Source organism: Athalia rosae, chromosome 1 (assembly GCF_917208135.1).
Source record: "Athalia rosae chromosome 1, iyAthRosa1.1, whole genome shotgun sequence".
Taxonomy (NCBI): Eukaryota; Metazoa; Arthropoda; class Insecta; order Hymenoptera; family Athaliidae; genus Athalia; species Athalia rosae.
The window spans coordinates 4,613,798-4,634,254 of NC_064026.1; the positions used below are offsets into that span (position 1 = coordinate 4,613,798).

A 20,457-nucleotide genomic window follows, 5' to 3' on the forward strand; every position below is an offset into this window, starting at 1 on the left:
GTCGAATTTGCGCCGTTCAGGTGCGATTCATCGCCCGCGAGACGTACCCATTACTGGAAAACGTAAGAATTCACGATTATTCGCCACTCGTATTGACCTATTCCGCTCCGGATTCAACCGCATGAACACGCTCGTGATTTAGCGAAGTGCGATGAACCAACGTCACTGTAAATGTGCTGCGCCGGGGTAGCTGCACTATATATATATGCGAGTCGTGCATTCACGCGCATCTAGTCGTTAGCGATATGCATTACAGCTCAAAACATTCATGCAAGCCAATTCCTCTCTTACAATCACTTTTTGCATTAGCTGCTGCTGCTGTTGCTGCTGCTGCTGCTGCTGCTGCAGATGCTGATACAGCTCAGACCTTTTCACCACCTCATGCGCTACACGTGCGATTCTCGCGTGAGTTGAAAAATCGAAGAACAGACAGACTAGGCTGCATGGGATGGGATTTGGTAGCAGCTAACATGCACCCGATTTCGCATCCACACCCACTCATCCGATTGGTTGCACCGTAACTGGAACAGACATCTCTGTAATGAAATCTTCGGATCGTCGAACACCTTCGGCACAACGTTGATCATTGAATACTAGAATATTGAGGGGTCGAATTTGCGCTTTCCGTAAGTTTACTGCATGAAGTACTCGTACCCGGAATATTTCTGCACGGTTATTACGATCGGCACTTCTAGTTTGCAGGCTCATAACTTCTACGGTTTACATGCCGGCAGAAATCGGTATAGTTACGGTGTGTTATCGACTGACATCAGTGAGATCGTCATAAAGCAGAACTCGATGTTCGTACGATGTACCGATTCGATTTCAAGTTGCTGCAGCGACTCACGTTCAGCTTTCAGCTAGAAGCTTTCAGCTGAAGCCTGTCGAGTCACATTTTTATTGACACTAGCATTGCACGTCGCATTGCATTATGCGTTACTCACAGTTCGTTTATTGTTAATTGTGACTATGGCCTCAGATTTTTGACAATAATGGGGTGCACAATCACATCTCCTATCATAAGGGTATTCTGATGTATTTGAATTTGATACTTTGAATGATTTATGCATCGAAATGATCGAGTCATTGTCAGTTTTTCGCGTTCCAGGGCGGAAAAATTAGGATATCTCAGTGAAGATAATTCGCAGCTCAATTTACTCAACGGATTCGTGTTCCTGGGGTCAAAATACACCAGAAAAGCATCATACAATTGACGAATACTTCATTTTCAACCGAAAAATCGAAAAAATCCCAAAGGGTTCCCCTTGAAATTTCGTCGATTTTGGGCCAAAAAAAAATATTTTATTTTATATGCTATTCTTATGTATTTTGACCTCAGGAATCCGAATTCACAAGTTAAATTGATCTACGTATAAAATTGATCGAGTTATAGACAATTTTTCGCTTTTTGGAGCATAAAAATGAAGATATCTCGATGAGAAAAAATCGTAGCTCAATTTACTCAACGGATTCGTGTTCCTGAGGTCAAAATACGTTAGAAAAGTGCCATACGATCAATTTTAAAAAATAAAAAATTTTGGCCAAATTTTGAGATTTTTCCAAGGGGTACCCCTTACGATTTTTTCAAATTTTGGTCAAAAATTTTTATTTTTAAAAATTGATCGTATGGCACTTTTCTTATGTATTTTGACCTCAGGAACACGAATCCGTCGTCCAAATTGAGCTACGATTTTTTCCCTTCGAGATATCCTCAAATTTATGCCAAAAAATGCGAAAAAATGGGGATAACTCGGTCATTTATGCAGATAAATCGATTTTTCTTCTGGATTCGGATTCGTGAGCTCAAATTACATTAAGATAGACCAAAAAATCAATTTTTTATTTTTGACCCCAAAAAGCTGAAAATTGGCGATAACTCGGTCAATTTTATAGATAGATCAATTTTTCTTCGAGATTTGGATTCCTGAGATCAAAATACGTAAGAAAAGTGGTATACAATCGATTTTTAAAATACTTCATTTTTGACCCAAAAATCAACATTCTCTTAGATCTCGTTTTCAGTGTATCTCTATCTGTTCTGATCCTAGGAGTACGAATCTGCAAGCTGAATTGATCTATTCATATAATAGATCGAGTAATTGCCAAATATCTTCCATCTAGGATAGGATTCGCTCATAACCCTTTTTAGAGAGGCAGGTAAAACAATCAAGTTGTGATTGAATAAACGACGTCAGCCCTTGGAATGTCTACGACACACTTGATTCGTTAGAAAATATACTGACCAATGTAATAACTCCTTGTTAGAAACGTAGTGGAGTTACGCAAGACATTATAGCTCCTGAATTTCATCGTATGATTTGGCAAAGCCGAGAACTTTGTCTTTTTGCGTAGACTTATATTCTTGGTTCTTTTTTATTCTTATTCTACTTTCATTGTCAGACATGCAATAAAATCTGCACGTGGGTTGGAGATCGGCATAAGAACGCACAGAGAACTCACATTCAATCAGGATCAATGATAGCAGAAGTAGATTTTACTAGTCTTTTTACCGATCCGGGGTTTAAGTGAATTTTTTATCTTGCATCTTCGCCGGTGCAAGAAATTTTACAGCATCGCCATTGTGGAATCACCAGCTCATTATGTAATTTAATCAACATCGATTGTCGGTTCCTTTTCACCGGTTAATAACTTCGGTTGGATAACCGTTTCCTATCTTAATCAAGTTATATTATACTTTGTCCACATAATTTGCGCTGCATTGTTAAACGGGATTTTATCGTTCTCTAACACAATTCATAGTCAGCGCGTTCTCTACTCTCGTTTTACGCATTCGGGAAGACAATATCGGCGAAAGTTAAGCGTGCGATATCGATGAATCATTCTTTCGATTTTACGAACCCGCAAGATGATTTTTTTTAACGAACGTAACGAAATGACCAATCCAGAAATCATAGAGACAGAAAAAAAAAGAAAAGAATGAAAAATAGCAAATGCAAAATCGCTTCGCTTCTATCGTCGCACCTTCGGCGTGACAAACGTGATCGCGGGACGCGCAGCGCGACGTCGAGTTACGCAAGAGTTTCATGTAAAGATTTGGTAGTCAGATGCGATCAGGAAGGAGATGATTGTCGGTTAAGCTGCAGAAGAAAGTTGGGCTGGGCCGATCGACGCGGCAATCACGATGTCACATTGGCCACCGGTTACAATTGTTACTCGCTGCCCACGGATCGGGAGAAGCGCGCCTCCCGAATAAGCGATCGTAAAGAATTGTCGCTCTTTGTCCAGGATTGATTACGTTGAAATACAGTTGGTAAAAAATGACGACGAACGAACAAAACTCAATAAATATACAAACAGGACTTCTCGGTGGGCGGTCGTTTCGTGGATTGGAAGTAAGTTTGAGTATCGGGGAACGGAGTAAAACGCGATGTTGAAATACCGGGCCAACGATACAACTTGTATCCTCCGCTCTGCAGTCTCCTAGACTGCAACGATGTAATCTACAATCCACTTGAACGGAGTTATAGGCTGTTACCAACGGCACTGTTTATAGGCATTTATTTCGTGTCGACAGTCAGGTAAGCTGTCTTCGAAACTATCGAGCGCAATTTATCTGTATCTCTCACGGATCCCACGAAGTTGACTTTTCATTCGCATGCGCCGGCCGATATCTTCTCCGCGGGTCGCAGCCAACATCCCGACGGTATTCAAAGGTTATCCTCGATTATCATCGTTGCCTCGAATTTTCCGCAGGTGTGAATCTTTTCTATGTAATAGCAGGTATTTGTTCTCATCGCGCCTCGCCGAAATACATTCAAAGATCCATGAATCGATTTCGCGAAATTATACAGCGTGAATGAGGATCGAGGTCGGATTCCGAAACTCCGTGGGATTACGTAAACAATATTAAGCTGTCGTGGGCAGGAATTCGTCTGACCCGAGACGGTGCGACTCGTCATGTTTATCGGCTGCGGTTATTTATTACCGAGGGTTGAGGAAACAAGCTTCTTGAATATTCCAAAGGTCAAGATTAAAATTACGTGGGCGATTTTACGGTGTCAACGTTCATCGGTCACCGATGTTTTCAACCGATTGAATGAATCGCTCGCCGATATATTATTTGCATATGCATAGGTATATTTCTTCTCAGCGACCGAGCCTCGAGATTTCAGGTGTTTCGCGATCAGCTTTTAAGGCGCCGGTCACTTAGGAGTAGGAACAATGGTCTCGGGTGGCCGAAACGATCGTACTCGATGACAGAGAAACGACAAACTCGATCTCAATCGCGCACGCACTTCGGGGCGCACAATAGACGCTCACTCACTCATTTTATGCAATGTGGACCCATTACGCAAAGATCTCGTTGTCTCTCGAAGCAATTACAAGCGTGTCAGAGGTGATGATACCAAAGCGGCGGATGACCTTTCCACAAAGGTAACAGGATAATAATACTATTATACATATACCGCGCTACAGCTGAGACTGCGGATCGCGATTGTTGAAACACTTTTCTTTCTATAGATGGAAAGTAAATCCGTAGGTACGTACCTACCTCGTTGGGTTTATCGCGCGAACGATCCGCTCGAAATATTTACGAGATGTATAGCCCGTAGGACCGTCTGTTGCACGGTCGCTCAAGTAGACCGCAGGGCGCAAGAACAATACCTTCTCATTGCAGACAAATATAATATGCACACGATGCGAGAACAACAACTTTCCTGGTAGAGTTACTCACAATTATAATACTATTCCACGAGTCATTTCGAGTTAATTGCATTAATTTTAGAACATGGAAAGTAGTAAGATTCCAGAGGTGCTGAACTTACAGCGGTTATTATCATTATCATCACATGCACATTTTTCTTTTTTATCGCGAGAACCATATCCGACCGCGTTCATAAATTCGTAACAAAATCCTGCGGTGGAAATTGCTGTTTCAAATTATACGTCGATTCATATGTGTACGCGGTGTACGAGAAAACGTTTAGCTCTTTTGTACGAACGCGCGTGTTTTCGCCGCTGAATCACGCGTGTTATACACCGTATTTGTATCCGTATAATTTATTTATTGATTACAGATTTTTTTCTTTCATCTTTTTCTCGTGCCCCAGCTCATGACAAATTACACCCGACGGACAAAGTGGCTAGATCTACCTTATCTAACGGATAAAATCAGAATAAATTTACATCGATCTTGGCGTGGAAACACCTTCATTAATTATCGTACCGCCTTCTGTAAAATTTTAGTACCATCCTGATCGGAGATAAGAAAGTACTTGATAGTTGTACATTGATTTTGGCCTACGGCTTATTTGTCAGGCACGCGGATACAAACGATTCGATATCCTTTGACCGACTCATTTATCGCCGGCGTGAAAACTAAGAGAAGGAGATGAATAAATTCCTCAACATCGGACCCGGTTGAAAAGATCAATCAAACGAAAGGGTTTTTTGATTCTCGAATTTTCATATCGGAATCTTTTTTAATAACCAATGAAAAATGATCCTGAATTCGTGGAGATACCGGCGGTGATTATTTCAAAGACCGAGGGTTGTTTCCTTCGGAATAAGTGGTGGAGAATAATGTCGGATGATTTCTAATAATAGCTAGGGGCTGGTACTTCGCGGTTCTCGTGTATGATAATTTCTATAATACCGCGTGCGTGTTTACAGCTTTACTTCGAGAAATCCGTTCACCATACGTACGTCGAGTATGATTATATTCCACGAGTCCGCAATTCACGATGCACACGCGGAGGTTTTTTTTTTTCAGTTGGCTTGAGGCGATCTCATAGCAGAGCGTTCAACATCGCACGGATGATGATCCGTGGATCGAGGTGATGCGTGGGCGGAAAAACTCATCAGGAGATCACGAGCGATGATGGTTGTAGCCAATCAAAGTGTAATTAAGAAATCGCGCGACCCATAAATCATCCGTGATGCAAAACCTACATGTGCACGCGAATTACATGCCTCGTCCGTACGTTCGATAAATAAATGAATAAACGGATAAATGAATAGTACACAACCCCATTTTTATTTCCTGGTCACTCGATACGATTTCAGTCGAAGAGTGAAGAGTGTTCGAGGATGGGGAGACGCAGCGAATAGTTGTAGGATCGGCGTCGAGCGACATTTCGTTTCTATAAAGGTCCGTTCCTACCTCGGTTGACTCGTAATTTCGCTCCGTGGCACCTTAGAGAAGAACTTTGCCTGCACGGCGTAGATGTGGGACAAAGATTGAACGCCTCATTGTTTGAAATCAACCACCCCCTGCGTCCCGACCGGGAGAAGGTAGCCTTCCACATGCTACGCTGCTCATTAAAACTGAAAAAATAATTTCTCGTGGTGAAATACAAAGTCCACACGATCGCCTTGACAACACTTTCATACGTTACGCAGGACACGTGTTCCTCCTAATCAATGTGGAATCATCGACGAACCATCGGCGCCCGACTGCCATCGCTCACAATTAGCGTGACCATGAATTCCGGAAGACGTCGGATGAGCAAACCCTGTTCTTTATCGGTTCGTTAATACGCGAAAGAGCAAAAAAAAAAAAACAAAAGGAAAAAAAAAGGAAGAGCATGTTCTTAGCATTAGGAATAACAAAATGGAATCGATAAACACTCTGATCGCCGGGTAAAAGCGATGCCCTTGCAGATATCATCTTGGATCGCTCGAGATGTAGATGCCAAGATATTGCTCCTTATGCATCTAGTACAACAACAGCATCGGCATTCTAACCTTCTTACCTTCTACTATTTGTGATAATTGGCAGATAGAGTTATGGCGGACGGGGATTGAATGGGATCCGTATTGGGGACAAATAGATCACTGACGGATAGCGCGTGCGTTCGATCTTGTTAGTCGCACGGATCATCCGTGTTTCTCTCGCATCGGCGACACATATTTTCCCCCTGAATCGGACGGCCAAGCGTAATATACGAATACGTGGTCACGAGTAGCGAACTTACTTTTAGTCCACAATTGCAACCCGATTCGCGACTCTAGATATAATGATGCGGCGTACATCGTCGTCGTCGATCGTTCCGTAATTTTGCATGTTATTCCGTGAAATAATAATTTCCAGTACAGAGCTGGAATCTGTATGACGGTTGATTCCCAGTTGTATACCCAGGTGTTGCGTCTGATCATTTTTCAATGGAATCGATAACCCGAAAAGGAATTCGGTATGGTGTAATTCCGTTTCCTATGACGCGACGGCCGTGATCGTTGGTACGTATTGAAGTAGTAAATCGCCAATTATTTCCTGCGTCTGCAGAAACCAGGATGAAAACGCGTCTCGCTCTCGATTCACTCCGCTCTAAGGATCTAGCGCATTCGTACGATTTTTCTCCATCGCCTCCTCTTGCGGCACGATTTCTGCAAGATATCGAGTCGATCACCTCAACCATCAAAGATCAACCGCGTCCAATTTGCTACGCTCTCAATTAGCCAACAAATTGACATCGTCTCTACCAGCTGTAGACTGGAGCGAAGCAACGTCTGAATACCACCGCATCGCCGATATTACCGTCTCGCGCTCTTTCTATACGCGGGTACAAATCGTTTCGATTTATTCAATTACGATAGTTGCGGATCAGGTGAGCGCCGTGTGGCCACAAACTTATTCTTTCAATGCCCTATCATTTCGTGGCCATTATCCAATGCCGATGGACCACCGCTCGCGATAGCGCTCGATGTGTCCCCATTATTTACGATCCAATCCTAAAACAGTTGATTTCGAGGAGCATTCACTTCTCAACACTTCGTAAGTTTCCGACCGAGGACTCTCGTCCTCCACGGTTGACGGATAAATCAAAACAAATTCGAACGCTCGGCGGATATGAAATATGAATATGCACCGAGAGGCGCGCTCAACGCTTAGTCCCTTTCAAAAAAGTGATGATCTCGAAAATCCGGCACCGCGTCGTGCGCGGACAACTGTACGACGATTTGTTCGACTGCTCGATGTGCAATTCATAACTTCGCCTGCCCTCAATATTTCCGTTGGCTGTTAGCTAGGAGCGATGAATTGTCTGACACATATTTAACAGGTCACAGCCGACCAACGGTGATCGCGGGTAGGTACCGCGTACGTGGCGAAATCTCGCGAGTTAGTCGCGCGTATGTTGAAACGTGGTGTGTGTATACATTTATAACGAGCGAGTGAGTCGAATCCAATCGGCGTGGGAGATTGTCAGGAATTTTTCCGTGGCAAGGACAACGAAAGTACGACGCACCGCGTCAACGCAATGAAATTCAAGTGCAGTGTCCATGTGGTACGCCGATATTTCGTACGGCGGATCGCCGCCGCGGCGAACGCGACCGAGTGCGAGAGTATTCAACAGTCCTGAACGGCGTCCATCGGCAAATCTCGTCGAGATCCAGATGGTGCGAAAATTGGATTGTGTCATAATTGACGACCGCACACTTGTAAATTGCCGAGTGGCGATCAACCGTGATTAGAGGATGATCGCGGCGACGGGGTACATAATTATATTATGTATCGCTACGCGCGCTACACGTCTGACCTTTGATTCCCGTCTGTCTTGTATATAATTCGTATACATCATACATTCGAAAGAATATCGGCAAGTCAGAAATGTCAGTGTCGGTGCCGAGCCGAAGTACTTTGCAACGCGATCCTTCCAACGACTTATTCGTTACGTAGGACGCCGCTCAAGAGTTACGAGGACCATTAGCCGAAATTTGAGCCGAAAAATTATTCCTCCCGTGGTCAGCTACTTAAAAAAACATGAGCAGATGAATAAGCCCGTACGAAACCGTATTCAAAAATCTCCTCGTCTGACCTCGCCATTTCACCCGTGATGAATTGTCATTTCTTGAAGTACGCGTTACACTCGCTCAAAGAATCGACCTCATCGTCTCGTCCGTTATTCAAAATCAGCGACGACTCGTACCTGTGCGGATAACGCAGCGGTTTCCGCGCGACATTTAACTGTCAAACGGCAGCGACGAGGAGTGCGAATACCGTGGGGGATCTGTCAATGTTCAAATTAGGTTGCAGTCTCCGGTTTCGAAGCGGTGAAATGGATATCCGTTGAGCGGTTCGCCGTGCAATATCATTGTTACAAGGCCACAAAATTAACCTTGCCATTTAGATCACGGATCGCGATACTCGGTCTGCCGCTGCCGCTGCTGCTGCTGCTGCTGCTCCCCGTACGAGGCGATCGATAATAAAAAGAAAGAGTTTCCATCCGGCCGTTCATCGTTACCCCCCTCGAATTTAGTCGTGACATCACTTGCGTGTAGTCGAAACGTCGACCGCACCCACGATCGAAGGATAGGAAGCCGGACGCGAAGAACGCGGAAGATCGAGCAACGTCGCCTCGTCGTTGCCCGCAACTAGTATATGATATACTAGATCACATAAATTCTGATCGCCGAGCAACGCGATCGCAAGGTCTGATGAATAATTAATGAGCATATCGAATCCGCGAGAATTCTTCGATCGGAGAAATGAAAATGGCCATGAAAATGAAATCGACCTATGCAACTTGCAAATTTCTCTTGCATTCGTTAGAATTGTATTCACGATTCACCATACATCTTTACACGTATTGCTCAATCGTTCGCCACCATTCCTCCTTATTTTTTATTCTTTTTTTTTGTCGACTGTCGAATATAGAATTTATGGATCTATTAATTTTTCAATCAATCTTAAAAGCACATATTCGATCCATCGTACGTAATTATGCCAACCGCTGAGAGTCAGCGCTCAAAGTGCGATTATCTCATGGATCGGGGTAACGCGGGATCTTAATTCGCATCTAACAAGCAATTGCGAAATATTTACACGAATTACAAGGCCCCTGACAAAAGGCAGTCTCATTCATGCGGCGTTACTTCAATATATATATTTTGATTCGGCTCGTATTCCGTCGCTCCGAATCGATGGGATAAATACACGTCGCAGCTTTCTCGATCGGTTCATGTCATCCGGCTTAATCTCCACCGATCGCCCCGATCGATACAATTGTCGTTGTACACACGTCTATCCCGAATCACTTTTTTCAATTTATCATTTTCGAACGAACGTCGTTGCCACACGAAATACTCGACCCCCCCCCCGTAAATTCCGCTCGTGCATAAATAAGGCTTAGCTACTCGAAGATCGTTATAAAAACACCGCACGCTAACTGCATCGGCTCAATTACACATCCGAATACGAGTTTTTGCTAATTAAGTTCAATGTCAGAAATGCTCACCTACGTAAACGGCGTACAATTGACCACGGTTAAGAAATACCGCGAGAAATATCTCGCGGTTGAGGTGATTATAATGGGACCTCAAAAACTTTACAGGCAAGGATCTCGGTTTCGTCACTTCCTCTCCGTTGGCTTACGAATCCGTTCAAGAGAATGCAACGGCGATTGTGTCGCGATTCGAATACATGGTTATTCGAACTGTATCACATCTAATTTATCCGATGTAGTTCGTTCGGAGATTCGTCGGCCGGTCGAACGAGAGACGGTATATCGTCGGCCACAATGGTTTGCCGGACTTCTGCATGAGGGAATGAGCCGGGAGTAAGGCAGGGGATCCCCTCCTCTCTTTCCCAGAAGAGGAGCTTTCCTGATTGCGAGCTCCGGCCGGTGGTATAAAACCGGTGAAAGCGGCAAGCGGCCCTCCAGACTCCCGTATAGCCTGACAGCGGTAGGAGCTCTGTCCTCTCTCGATATACTTGTAGTTTATCGAAGCTCACTGTCACTTTTAATCAGTTAAGATAAATAAGTTTTTGCTAAGAAGAGTGCAACGGACAGACCCCCCCCCTGTCTACTCGAAGTTCAAGTTTTACCGATACTCGAGAGAGAGAGAGAGAGAAGCGGCCAAAAACGTTCGTTAAGAGTTCACAACAAGCCAATACGTAAACATGACGCTGAGGACGACTTTCTTCATTTCGGTCATCGGACTCATGGTGGCCACGCGAGTTCTAGGATATCCGTCCCAGGAAAGACTCATGCCAGGTATTTGAAAAGCGATTAAATAACGTCGTTCATTTCACTTGAAAATATTGATTGAATAAAAATTATCTGGTTTTATCGTCGAACTATTCATAGAGCAATATTTCCAATTTAAATTTCTCGTCAATTATTCCGATAATAGGAGTTGGATAATTCAACGTCCGTCGTTAAATTTCCGTCGGTAATCGAGACCGTAAGCAAACGTGTCGATGATTGTTGTTATCGTCTGGTTTAACGACGACGATGCTCCTCTTCCCGGCAATTACTTCTCGCGTCTTCATCGCCGCATAGTTTCATCCTTTTGACTTTATATCTCGCAATGGAAAGTGAAATCTCGTATATCCAAAGCGGCAGGCTTCGTGCCTCCGCTTCCTTGTACACAAATTACAGACGTTAATATTAATAATCTCCAAAACCATTTCTGCGACAGACTTCGTTCGGTCTCTGCAGCCGTAGCTAAACTGAAACTCGTCATTACCCCGCTGCTACCCCACGATGAATCAACGTCGCGCATTAATTGCATCCGGGGAATCGTTCCGATATCCCGATTCGACGAACAAAAACAATCATTCCCACATTTGAAATCGTTGCTAAAATTCATTGGATCAGAAAAAAAAAAAAACAGAAGCGTAAACCTTGACCGAACGTTGATGACACGCGTTCCAGTTCGAACGTGAAGTTGCATGAGAAAAAAAAAATAGAAAAAAAAGAAAAGTTGCAGTGGTGAGTCGGTGGTTGAGCAGGCGCGGGGGTTCGTGTACCATAGGCTTGCACGGATAATTTCTGCCCACAACGTGTAAAGTCACGTGCGGCACGTGCGACACGTGACTGCATCCTCTGCACGTGGCTCATGACTCGGAACTCGCGGCAAGTGCGCCGCATATGCAGGACTTCGCGCACCGGGTTCGTTATTTGTTTTACATCGCAGGATGCGGTGTAAAAATATCCGATTCAAGCGACGCCGGTGCACGGAATCGATAAAAATGTGGACGATCGCCGGTCAGATTGTGTTGAAAGATAAAAAAAAACGGTAGCCCCGCGAATCGCCCGAGCGAAACATAATTGTCAATACAAATAATATCATTGTCGTAATGAATCGCGTGCGGTTAACGGCTTCTGTGAACGCGATATTCCGCCATTGACAATTAGATCGATTACTCGGTGGAATAAACGTATCTTTCGGATCGTAAAAATTATCTGGTGTTAAACGATCGAGCCACGAGCGATGCTTTGGAATTATATAGTAGTCGCAGCCCCGGGGCTGCGTGTCATTAAGTTTGGCTGAGTGATTGTGCATGAATAGGAACTCTCCGATCCGCAATTCACATCGATTATTCGATTAGCTCGAGAGGTATTAATTAATATAATAATCTGCGCTCAGCGGACACGCATGCTGCGGATTTCTTTGGCCCGATGGATTAACGATATCGTGTTTCCGCGGTCTCGACCCTCCGATCGTCGTATATTCATGTATCAACGGACAGGCCGCAATTTCTGACACGAAGACAATGAAATTATCGTTAACGAGGACGCGAGCGAGAAAAGAGGTGAGGAAATATCGGCCCCGCCTACAAATGTCCTATACCAAGATTCTCATGCGGAAAGAAAAAATTCTAAGGTCGATCGGAGCAACGGGGTATAATGTGTATTATCTTATATTATAGGCTACGGTTGCTCGCCGCGTATCGGCCTTCGTGCAAATCTATTTCGTTTAGGTAGGTACAATTAACATACGACTTCTTACGCTGCTCGGCAATGATTATCCGTTCGGTAAAAAGTTTCGTAGCTTATTTTTTTTGTTTTTTTTTTTTTTTTCATCCACGCAGATCGAAATTAATATATCGTTCCGGACGTTGTGGTGAAATGATTTCACGCGTCCTTAATAAGAGTTGATCTTTGACACGCGGCGAACCGTGGCGAAAAATTCCTCCGGAGTATGTTTGAAAAATGGCGATCGATGCTCGGGGGCACTTCCTGCTGGGTAACGCGTACGCGCGTAGATGTGATCGCGGCGAAGCCAGATATTAACTTGGTCCATGGGGACCATTCTAGTTCAATAGTTACGGATTTATATTAAAATATTGTAAATTTAACAAGATTGACACTAATTAAGGTACCTGACCGCCTATACCTACAGCATAGAAAGTTGACGTTTAAATCAAGTGTAGCGCCATTTTCCCTTGGATTTACCTCGCTCGGAAATATTTACACGCGTCGTACATCGATACTCGTAAAATTCAGGGGGGAATTATTCATTTTCCTATGCCTTTGCAGAAGTCGGTATATTTATGAAGCCGTTTTCGCGTTGCTCGACTCCAGTTTTCTGGCGTACGTCCACATCCAGGTGAATATATGACACACCTATGAGAATGTTGGATAACGTGCGTACACGCGAGCCGTGTCGCGATCGTGGTTCTCTGCAGGAAGCGAAATTATTTATTTGTAATATAAATCGAGTCGTATTGTCTCATGGGAGAAGAGAGAGAATAAGAGAGAAGGTAGAAAATTCTTTCGCTCGATCGTACGAGTAATTTCTTTTACATGCCTCGCGTTAATTGCCTTCCTTTTTTTTTTTCTCCGCCACGCTGTGGCGAATTCCGCGTCGTTCATTTTTACCAGTAGGGTATATAATAAGTTCTCTCCGTATACATGGGGATACGTACGTACGTGGGTATATAATAGCCGCGCGAATGAAACTTGCGATTCAGCAAAAGAATGCGATTCAATACCTCGGTATAAATGGATAAGCTGCGTGGCATTCATTTCGATCGATCGATCGATCGGTCGATCGACCGGAGCTCGGCCACCTCGTAAAAAATATTTCACTTGAATTTCGAACTTTCTCCGTTTGACCGTTACAATTCCACCGGTTGCACCGTTGCGTACATGAGAATCCGAAACGCAGATCGATCGATCGATCGGTCGGTCACTGGTCACCGTCGGTCAGCAGCCACCGCTCTAACGTGCGGAAAACTCGATCGCGAGCGTTTATGTACATTAAACGCATTGACAAATCTACCGATTTACCGTAGATGGAATACGCAATTATTCAGGTATTAGAGGAACATGAAACGTCAACCCCGATTGGATAAATCCGTAAAAGTAGGCACGGTCACCTGTCGCAAATAAATCAATTGTTGTTCAACAACCCGCGCGGTAGGCGCAACGGGTCGATCGTTGCTACAAGAACCGCATTCCGTGACCACCGAACGTAGCGTAGCGCTTTTACAGCGCCCAGACACTACACCGATAACCCCACACCAGCTCCCCGTAATTACTTATTAGAATCGAGCAGACCCAAGTGCGACCGCAATCGGACCGGCGCGTCGGTCGCACGCGTGCGAAATATCGAATTCCCCCTTTCAAGATCGTTCATTTTTTTCAAAGTGGAAAATCGAAAAAACTGATCGAATCGCGGATCGTTCGGATGTGTATTTTCGTCGAGTCGAAGTAGAGTTCTTCGTACGCGCGTTTCTATGAATAAAATTTTTGCCGATTGCCTGGTATCGATACACGTGACCGAGGTAGTGAGCCGTCACGTGCAGCGCATGAAACTGCAGCAACTGAAACGGTCTGATCTCCGTGAGCCGAGGAAGGTTTTCCTTCACCAACGGCAGCCGCACGTGAATACGTCGACCTATAACACTGAGGCATGCTACGGCGATCGGCCGACCGACGCGGTGCGGCTCCGATCTTGAGACAAGTCAGACCCATAGATTGAAATTGTGATTATTGTCTAGTGAATGGCTTAATTATAGCGTAAAAAAATGTTCAATTATGGTTTCTCTTCGTAGTTGCGTCGGACGGAGGGATAATAATGATTCGATGCGGTTTTTTTCCGTTTTTTTCCTCCACGTTGTTTTTTTTTAGTGACAAATTTTGCGAAGATATCGACGAGAACCTTAGGATCGCCGCGTTTCCCGATACGACCGTTGCAGGGCACGTTATTGCGATCGGTCGAACGTGCGGGGAGCGAGCAATTTACTCCGAGGCAGTTAAGAGGCCTTAACGACCCGGCTAGTGCGGTTAAGGTAAATTTTGATAAAGTTGAACGAATTACCGAATTAACGACGGCGTGGTATCGTTGATTATATGAAAAGTCTCTCAAAACGTTGAGGGGAAAGTATATGGAGTCCCTAAGTAGCGAGTCGCGGCTCTCGATCGTTTGGCGATCTCGTTAATTGACGCTGCGGGTCAAACGTACGCGCGAGCGATACGTAAGCGAGGTTTCCGAGAATTCCTCGCATACCGCAAGAACAGCTGCTGCACTTGAGACGAAGCGAAGTGATCCGATTATAAAATCGCGATATACATTTATAATACATCCTAGAAAGGATCATACATCGAGAGTGGGTACGAAGCGTGTAGATGAGATAATACGGAGAAGACGTTATAATACCGCACGTATACGTATGTATATCCATCCATCCACCTACGTTGAAAGCGGCGGAGATTGCACGAATGCAAATGACTCACTTTCGTATTATCTGGTGAGCCTCATAGCTGCAGTTCGTGTACACGAGAGTCTCTTTGATCTAGTCATCCTTGAACGAAAGGATGTATAAGTCACGTCGTTGCTCGCGGTGCATAGCGCCGTTGAATCCGCAAGACAAAGAGTCGAGTTAGGAGCAACTCGGGACTGCGTTCCTCTTCTCTCTGGGGAGAGTTGCGCTATCCGATAACCGCCGTTTTCTTCGCTTTGTTACAGCCACTGGCTACATTACAATCTTCCGCTCCATGCGGTTCGGATTCTACCGGTGGTATTCTTTCCCCTCTTTTCTTTTCATTTTATTTCTGACGTGTGAAAAGTTGCCCAAGTTGATGTTGCGAAATTGTATATATATATATATATATATATATGTTACATATCATGTTAGTCGGAATAAATGAGACGCTAAACTTTATTACAACGCCTCGAGCGACCCGGCTTCGTTATTAGAATCAGATCGCAAAAAACTCGATTCCCGGGCTTTTGCGAAACTGAATAAAATTGGTAACCGTATATCATACGGGATAAAATTTGACGATGACGTATATAGTTTGAAGAAAATAAAAAAAAAACTGGTAAAGACTCTATTTTCCCAGTCCCTGTGTAATTGATCTTTCCAATGCGAATTGCAAATCCACGTCGAGCTTTGTATCGCCGCTCGTTTTAGGGCCGCTTAACGTATACGCGCCGCTCATGGTGGTAATTGACCATTGCGAAATTAGAACTGAGAGAAGTCAAAAATTTATTATCCTGCTTACCCACATTACGCCGGGGCACTCGCCATACCCGTACAAAACTGGTGTAAACGACACAATAAAACCATACGAGAAACTGTGAAGCGAATCGACGGGTTAAAGGTATCGCGGTACAACCTGCTAAAAAACCGCATACTCTCCGTTCGAGAATCGTAGTACATAAAAAGTATGCGCTTACAGAGATATACCTATTTATGATCGGAAATAGGTGAAACCTATCGAATGTCTGCAGGTATACAACCGTTGGTATAACTCGCGGGAAATTATACGTGTAACTGAAAATAACATATCATAACGTGTGTCAAGAGCGTCAACTTATGGGTTAGCGGAGGCCGCCGGTACGTATAACAGGGCAAAAAAAGGGTACATGCAGTACACCCAGTTCATCGCACATGTTGAGCAAATGGTAATCAAGCCGACGTAAGAGCTGCAGATCCGCTACCAGCCGCGGACGTCGTACAACGCAAATATGCTCAATTAGCGATCGATTAGAGGCACCCGGTTGATTTATAAGAACAAAAAAGAAAATTGGATAATATAGCTTCGGATAGACGAGTTTCTGGACTTCCTTTCCCCTCGACATTTTCCACCTTTGATCGAGGCGCACGAGCCGATGCAATTTCTCCATTATTATTTGATCGACGGATCGATCAATTTTCATTATTTTCACACACCGCGGTTATTGCCGCGCACGCTCGAATATCTCATGGTTCACCGTTCATCGTCGATCTCTTTTATATTGTTGAATTTCGCTGTGACAATTAGTCATCGGTCAGCAATTTAATACGCTTTACTAATTATTTTTAATTATACCTCCGACCGTTTTGTAATAATTAATGGTTAATTCTTCGAGCTTATATACGCAGTTATTTTCTGTGTAACACCACTTCATAGTAACAGTTCAGTCACATATATATATACATGTATACGATCATACAGGCTCATGTTTTATTCTAGGAGAAAACACATTTTAAGCCGTACGAGGCTCAGTTTTTACATACAACCGACCCGATGCATACGCGCAGTATGCGCCAAAGTTATTAAATTCTATTACCCGCAGCTCCCGGGGCTGCATTTCAGAGCACTTTTTTCAATACTGTCGAATAGGTTGTTAATTGTCCTCAGTTATTCGACTTTTCGATCTGGATTGAACCCCGGCAGATATCGTCGTTAATTTAAACGGACACCTGTGCTCGTTGATCGAATGCCTTGACGTATCTATCCGCGCCGTTCGTTTCACAGTATTATAAGTTCGCGACAAATGCGATACACATAACGCGTGGACTTTTCCTCCTCGTGTCCGTAACGAAAGATAATTGTGTCTCGTGATTTCTAATAGTCGAATTTCGAAGGTGGTCGATAGACGTGGTAGAAGTAACCGCGTGACCAATCGCGATTCTTTGACGTTGGAACCTTCACCCAAAAATTTTGCGAACGGGCGAGGTGTTTTAATCGCGTTAGAATTTTTATTCCCGAATATACGATAATTGCGCTCGCGTTGCTCGCGTACATGGATATGTTGAAATTGGAACGGTTGTACCGATTTCAGTTGGTGGGAATTTAATGCGATTTATAGAATTCCGACGAAAGTCAATGTCCCGAGAGGGATAAGCATAGTGTAACGGGTAATTAATTTACTCTCGTTCTGTTTAATCTAACATAACGTGGACACGAGTCTGGAACTCACAGGTATACGGGTACACCCGAGCTCGCGTGACAACTGGAGTGACTAGCTGGCCGGTTAATAAAATGAGACAATTATCACGCAATTAAACAAACCAGCTGAGTACATCAGCTGAAACCGTAGCGATGTCGCGACCCACCTCCAGCTATTCAGCCTTAATTGGCGCGACCGTACAGACCGCAATTGTACGGGCAACAACGTTCTTTCTTTCGTTTAAACAATATTTCTTTTCTTTTCTTTTTTTTTTTTGTCGTTTTTCTATATTTTATTTTCATCGCGGTTGCAGCGTTTCGTTCGGTTTGTTTCTTTTCACCTCTTCATTGTTCTCCCGCAATCTTTGTTAAACCCGAGACATTCACCCGACCCGATGATTAAGTCTTTCACTATAATCCCAGTTGTAAAGCGGCGGTCGATGGGCCCGATTCGTACGACGCGATTTTGCGGTTATATTCGTCTTCTTATCGCGCGGGGAGCTTGCGCCGACTGCAGGCGGGTTTAAATGGTGAAAGTAAGTCCTTAGGGATTTCAAATAAAACCATGATAATTATAAAATGTATGTTCACGTTTTGCGGGGTAAAACCGAGGCCACCCGGCTCAAGCGGGATACTGAATCGAACGCGTTATTGTAAAATTATTCGCAGTCCATTTACCCGGTGTCTGTACACGCGTGTATATAGATATATTTATATATATATATATATAGATTTATACACGGGTAGGATATTGCATATGGGTCGCAATTTCAAGCAAAGAAACTCATACTCGTTAACTCTCGTGTCACCTATACCCGTTTGTGTATCACTCGTATTTAGTTCCATCTAATCAATGGAGTACGAATGAAATGTACACACGTGTATACTGTATATGTATATATATATATATATGAATAAATTATTCTTTAACGCGATTCGAGTAACGCGGAGTTATTAATCACCGGGTGATTAACCGCCGTTCGTATTTACTCATATTTAGCTCTGCTCGTTGAAAATTTTTCATCTTGGTTATAACTCCTGCCTTATTTAGCAACGTGGAAGTGATCGTACGCGGATGAAAAATTTCAAACTCTTTGAACGGAATTCAAAATTGGCGTTAACCGCAGCCGCGTAATCGGTGTAATATAACTTTTTCACTACGCGCAGATACCTACGAACAGAACTATTTCAAAATAGGCAATTACCCACATTAGCATACCGCGACATAACGTCAAACACTTTGCATAATAGCAGGTACTGAATTTCTACCTTTTCAAAGCTCACATATACCAGACGCGGCTTTGACGAGATCGGATCCCGGGGAGAATAGGACGATGGCTCGAGGTGTGCTCTTGTAATTCGTACTTGTCTCGTGAATAACGAGCGTGAAAAAATTTCCGATTCAATCGTCGCATTCCTCCCAAGGACCCGGGGTGTTCTTCCACGCGACCGTCTCTCACCTTCTTCATCGATCCGATTTACCGAGTCCGTTTCCCGTCGACACCAACGACTCCGTGTATCATGCAAATTCGCTCGATGTCATTAGAAGACGTCGACACCGTTGGTATTATAACGCGCGTACGTTTAGCGTCAATTCAGCTCCAGCCTCGCCTGAGTTTATGTTACGTTTACGTTGCGTTACGTTACGGTATGTTAAATCTCAACGCGATAACTCACTCCTACAAAGTTACAGCAGCGTGTACCCCACCTCCGCGCAACGACGGTGCACACGGTGCACTCGACGGTTGCGGCGTTGCACGTGCGGTCAGCCACTTTGCATGGAAATATCACCGGCATAACAGCGGCGTGAAGAGAACACGCGCTCGATGCAAGATCAAGGGAAGCCGGTTTCCCCGCACGATGTGCCGAGAGCCGGTATTATGACCGGCCGTTTATATACTCCGATTAATTCTGCACAGCTGAGATCGCGAGCGAGAGATCCGACGACTAAATCATCCCGGTGAATCTCGCTCGGCTTCCGAAACCCAAGGCTGTCCACTTTCGACGATAAACATTGACGCACCGCTGCTGAAAAATGGGTCGTGCGATCGGTTACGGTTCGCGTCTCAATCGCCGGAGTTTCTCTAGGAACGAGGATTCCCTTGATAAAGATCCTCCGACTGCGTACAGACTCACTCGGTTGGATAGCCTTGCAGCGAATGATCAGCTGCTCGCGGGGACACGCTTCGTCCGTTCACTCGGTATTTTCTCACGGTGACATCCATTCTCGAGTAACGTCCGTTTGACGTCCGATATGGAAGTTCCGTGAGTCACTTGCACGCGCCGGTGATGTCGATGGTCGAGACGATGCCTGCGAGAATTTCCGTACACCGACCGAATCCATTTGCAAGGGAAATTTCATACACGTGTTTTCAGCGCGCGTATCGCAATCAGTTTCCGGCAGAATGTCGATACGATCGAACGCCCGAACCTTCCGGCGCTGCCCTTGTCTCGGTGATAAAACGAACGGCGGATCGGATCGGCGAGGTTATCGGTTTCGCGGTAATATGCGGTGTACTCCGTCACACGTGATTTAAGATAAATTGCAGGTAGATAAATCCGAAAGATTTTTACCCTCCTCACGCGACTCGCGAGCCGAGGAACA

General features: G+C 44.4%; 1 protein-coding gene across 2 annotated transcripts in view; it reads left to right on the top strand.

Moving 5' to 3' along the window:
* LOC105692958 overlaps nucleotides 1-20,457 on the top strand; it is a 48,698-nt gene that overhangs the window by 5,257 nt on the left and 22,984 nt on the right. The window contains exon 1 of one of the 2 annotated variants that reach the window (XM_012412539.3): nucleotides 10,608-10,955. The exons of the other annotated variant lie outside the window; for it this stretch is intronic. Coding sequence (XP_012267962.2) covers nucleotides 10,862-10,955 — 94 coding nt within the window. The 5' untranslated portion in view covers nucleotides 10,608-10,861. Of the gene's footprint in view, nucleotides 1-10,607; nucleotides 10,956-20,457 lie in introns of those variants that run through there. 2 annotated transcript variants of the gene reach the window in all.